The 5,328-nt window shown below is 47.3% G+C and overlaps 1 protein-coding gene across 1 annotated transcript in view; it reads right to left on the reverse strand.

The window, feature by feature from the left end:
* The window catches only part of IQCH (IQ motif containing H), a 109,662-nt gene that overhangs the window by 61,683 nt on the left and 42,651 nt on the right, over nucleotides 1-5,328 (reverse strand). The window contains 1 exon segment of the mRNA XM_015560440.1: nucleotides 2,384-2,504. Coding sequence (XP_015415926.1) covers nucleotides 2,384-2,504 — 121 coding nt within the window.

The following is a 5,328-nucleotide window of genomic DNA, read 5'->3' on the forward strand; positions in this document are numbered from 1 at the left end:
AGATTAAAGGAAGGTTTGTGAGCTGACCTTGGATGATCTGGGAACTTCCTAATATCCTGTCCTGGATGGACCTGGAGAACTTCACGTCTGTTTTTCTGTTCTAACTTAAAAAGGATCCCTTATTCTTTCTGTTTTGTTTTTTAAATCCTCACCCAATGATATGCTTTCATTGCTTTGAGAGAGAATTGGGGGGCGGAGGGAGGGGCGGGGAGAAACATCTGTACTCAATCTGACCTGGGATTGAATTTGTAATCTTTTGGTGTACGGGACAACGCTCCAAACGACTGAGCCACCTGGCCAGGGCAAGAATCCCTTATTCTTTTTGTTGTTGTTGTTAATCCTTAGCTGAGAATATTTTTCCACTGATTTTTTAGAGAGAGTGGAAGGGAAGGGGAGAGATAGAGAAACATCGTTGTGAGAGAGACACATCCAGTGGTTGCCTCCCTGGACTGGGGAGGGGATGAAGTCTGCAACTGAGGTAAAGTGCCCTTGACTGGAATAGAACCTGAGACCCTTCAGTTCTCGGGGCAAAAGCTCAATCTACTGAGCCAAACCACACAGGGCAAGAATCCCTTATTCTTGACCATTTTCTTTTGTTGTTGTCATGGGTACCTTGTTTTCTTCTGGTTATGCTTGGGGTTGACTCTTTTAGTTTGGTCTTTCTGTCAGTGGGTACATGGAAATTTGTGGAATTATAGATATTTAGATTTGAGAGAACACTGGGAATCATGCAGCAATATCTCCCCCGACCCAGGAAAACCCTTTTCAACATTCTTGTTATATGGCTGGCCATCCAACCTCTTGCTTAAATAATTTGTTAGCTGTGTTGGCTAAGCCATCCCATCCCACCCTGCCCAGCCAGTGTGTTCCGACAACCAACAGGTCTCGATGCTCTCCCACACACTGGGCCAAGATGTGTTCCTTGATAAATATACCCACCGTCTCTGGGCTCTGGCCAACATTCCTGGAGCAACACAGGCATAGCCTTTTGTTGACTCTATTACATAACAACAGAGTGGTTTGGGGCAAGGTAGCTGATCTCTTGTACTGCAGTTTCCCCCTCTATAACACAAGGGTGATAATGGTACCCACCTCATAAGGTTATTAGGAAGACCAAATGAATTAATATACATATACTTAGAATAGTGCCTGGCACATAATATGCACCGTTGGTGCTTATTAGGCTATCATCACTGCTATTAGCATGATTGTGCTGTTGCTGCTGCTGCTGTTACCATATAATATTACAGTATTATGATATTATTACATATTGATGTTAATATAATATTATCACCTGATGGTGGTGAATAGATGAAAAGGTATCTTCTGTAAGTTGGTTACACTAGCCTTCTCTTTTCATTCATGTGGGTAAGCATATAAGAATATCTGCCTGAAGCTGTAACCTCCTAGGGAGTAAGTGGCACTGCATGGGTGTCTCTGGGTGTAACACTCCCACAGGGATCTCTGCCACTGGGGATAAATATCATTCACTTCATTCATTCCCTCATTCACAGGCCTCCTAATGTCCTTAGAAATTGAGGATGAGTTAGGAGGAGGAGGATGAAAGGAATGGAACTGTTCCAGAACTGTAGAGGATGCTTATTTAGCAAGTAGAGGCCAGGTGCACGAAATTCTTGCATGTGGTGGGAGAGCCCTCAGCCTGGCCTGCACTCTCTCACAATCCAGCACTGCTAGCTCCTGCCTGCCTGCCTGATTGCCCCTAACCACTTGCTTGCCTGGCTGCCTGCCTGATCACCCCTAACTGCCTCTGCCTTGGCCCCCGGTGCAGCGACTACTTCATCCGGAAGGATGTCTGGAAGGATGTCCAGAAGGTCGTTCAGCTGTCCAGTCTAATTAACATATTACGCTTTTATTATTATAGATTCTACCTTCACAGGAGAAGGTGAGACCACTTCTACCCTCCCAGGAAACAGAGGAGGAAACTGACATTTATTTCCCATTGCAGGTAGAATCCTTCACATCTGTTTCGCTGACTCCTCCCACCAACTCTGTGAAGTAGGTGAGTGCAGAAACCTGGCCTCCGAGGGTTTAAGAACTTTGCTCCTGGTCGTGGTAAGATCCAGATCCAGATCACCAGTCGCAACACCCACCTGTCAGGAGAAGTCTGTGGTGCGCATAAAGGCCTGCGGTCCTGAGCTGCGCCTGCCAAGCTTGGTGTGCCCAGTTCCTATTTACTTAAGGGGCCGAGTGCAAGATAAACATTTAGGCAAAGTTTAAAAGAGGGAAAGCGCCTGCTGTTGGAGCCCTTTTCCAAACCAACACAAGAGATGCGAGGTGTTTAAATGGGCCCCAGGTTGACCCAGAACTAGAATTCAAGGTTGTGGAAATGGGTGCTCGATAGAAACTTTACAGTCTTATTTACCTTGACTGAGAAGTGTGGAGAGGAATTTCCTCCACGTGGGGAAGCGTTTCTCATTGACTGGCTGAGCGTGCTGTGCTAAAAGGCCCGCCAGCTCCTCGGAGATCTTCATCAAAGCTGGCTCCTGCAGAAACAAATTAAATAGAACCACAAGCAATTTTACTACAGAAATGAAAACTGCTTGTGGAGTGATTAAAAACCAGGCCTCCAACAGGCAAAAAAAAATGTGGTTACTGTTTACTCAGAGTCAGAAAGCCATTTTGAAAAGTTTCTCTATTTTCCCAGCCACTTCCATTTTCATATTTCAAAGTGATGTGGCCCCTAAATGTTGCTGCTCACGTGCCTGTTGTCCCTGAAAGGCAGCCTCTGTCTGCGCAGCAGGCAATCCGGGTTTCCGCCCCCAGTTGCCTGACCAGCTGTTGTCCTTGGGCAATGTGCCTCCCCACTCGGAGCCTCAGTTTCTCATTCTGTAAAATCAGATCCTTTAGACCTGAATGTTTTCAGTCTACGACTCTACCAGGGCTGACCTGGGAGAAATTAGAGTGGGGAGTGGCTTTCTTGGGCACCTCCATCTCTTTAAGCTGTGCCCCCTCCCCCCTGGTGGGGGGCTTCCGTGTAACCATGTGAACAAAACCTTAAACTGTGGCTGACACCATAAATGTGGGGCGTTAGGTGGGGGCAGGTTGGAAGAGTGAGGTGAGGGGGGCTGGCCCCAGGTCCCCATGTTCCCCATGGGTCACAGCTTCAGTTGACTAGACGTGAGACTGGCCTCCTAGGATCAGAAAACAATCTCAAACTACAGCGCCTCCTGTCAAAATGAAAACAGTAGGAAACCCTCTTATGCATAAGAAGCTTGGCTTTTTGATATAAAAAGCCTTGGTTTGCCAGGACAGTTTTTTGTTTTTTTTTAAAAAATAATCTTAGACTGTCTAAACATTTTCAAAGAGAAGAGACTATCTAAACATTTTCAAATGGAAGCCATCTTTAAATTTCACTGCTGCATGAAGTAGGGCAGGGCTGAAGATGTAAAACCATGTAATGGGCAGTATTCATATTTAAAATATGGGATGCTCAGCTGGTGTGGCTCAATGGTTGAGCATTGACCTATGAACTAGGAGGTTAGAGTTTGATTCCTGGTCAGAGCGCATGGCCAGGATGTGGGCTCAATCCCCAGTAGGGGATGTGTGGGAGGCAGACGATGGATGATTCTCTCCTGTGATTGCTGTTTCTATCTCTCTCTCCCTCTCTCTGAACTCAATTAAAAAAATAAAATAAAATAGGGGGACACTGGCAAGAAGAACTCAGGCTTGCTTTGGGCTGCTGAGAACTTCCAAATCTATGAGTGAAGTCTCAGTAATTTGGGGGTTGGGAGGGAAAATCATCTTTGGGGAGTGGGGCTAGAAGGAATCAGAAATAATCTGTAAGCTCATTTATTTCCACGTTCCCTGACATTAAAAAGTGATTTCCTCCCCTTCCCCCCCAGCTCGTTGGCATACCTGGCTCGTTCTGGGTCCAATGCCCTCTGAACGTCTACATTAGAAGACAAGCATCTGAGAATATATACCCTAGGCAGGTCCAAATAATCTGAATAATTTCTGAATATCCAGAAATATCCAGAAAATCCTGGCGGGAGGCTGTTGTTAGTTAGCTTAGCAAGTGCTTGCACACAAAACAAGAAGGCCAGGAAAAGGGGAGTGCCCTGGACCACACTCATTCAGGAGGCTCCCGGCACAGTGAGGGGAGTCCGTGAAGAAGGGCTCTGGAAAAGCCGGGGGCAGTGTGCAGCAGCCCCTGCCTGGGGAGGTGGAGGCAGGGAAAGCGCTGCCAGAGCAGGGGTCTTTCCCCTTTCGTATCTTGCACACTGTACACGGCTGTGCTGCTGTTACTGCCCATCCCGTCAACTCTCACAGGCCTGCATCTAAACCACAAACAAGTGCACAGGACATGATTCTGGCAACCTCCATCTTTGAGCACTGTCCTCCAAACTCCTTTCTTCTCTACACTTGTTTCCGTTAAAACCATTCCACCTTATTGACGAGACTGATAGTCTGTGATTCATGAAGTGGCCAACAGCCGGGCCCAGGAAGCATCGCTGTGGATTCCCACCCTGCTCGGGACCCCGCAGGCCGGGCCCTCTCCCAGGACAGCAAGACTTCCCTTTTGTTCCGTCTTCCGCCTGCTTCCGATAGGGGTTGAACCATCTTCCCAGGGATCTGTTATGTGATCATTCACATCAAGACATCAACGGGAAAGAATTCACTCATTCATTCAGTCACCCATCCACATAAAAAATTACAGGTACAGTAGCGGACACGCTGAGACACCGCTTCCTTAGGAGCAAGCGGGCGCCGTGGTCACACAGGGCCTCCTGATGTTGGCTGCAAGTTCTCAGTATTGGGGCTAGTTTCTGTTCGTTAGTGATTATCATTCTGTGCTGGGGTCCAGCCCCAGCAGGTCCAGGGGTCCCCAAAGGTGTGGACGGAGTCGGCGAAGAAGGAATGACACAGAAGCAGCCTTCAGGTGATCATCATAGCCAGGTTCCTCTAGCCAGGATCTCCAGCCAAGTTCTGTCTAGGATCTCCAGCCAAGTTCTGGTTAGGATCTCCAGCCAGGTTCTATGTCCATGTTCTCTTGCTAGGTTCTCCAGGCAGGTTCAGTCGCCAGGTTCTGTCCAGGTTCTCTAGCCACGTTCTCTTGCTAGGTTCTTCAGCCAGGTTCTGTAGCCAGCATCTCCAGCCAAGTTCTGTCTAGGTCTTCTAGCCAAGTTCTGGTTCGGTTCTCTCACTAGGTTCTGTCTCTAGGTTCTGTGTCCTGTTGTCTTGTTACATCTGTATTTATACCAGTTGATTTCAATCCTATCAATTTCTATTCCAAAGGTTAGGGCATTTCTTATCTCCATTCCAGGGAGTAAAGATTATGTTGCTTAAGCGTGATTGTTCATAGTTAAA

Source organism: Myotis davidii, unplaced genomic scaffold (assembly GCF_000327345.1).
Source record: "Myotis davidii unplaced genomic scaffold, ASM32734v1 scaffold673, whole genome shotgun sequence".
NCBI classification, from domain to species: Eukaryota; Metazoa; Chordata; class Mammalia; order Chiroptera; family Vespertilionidae; genus Myotis; species Myotis davidii.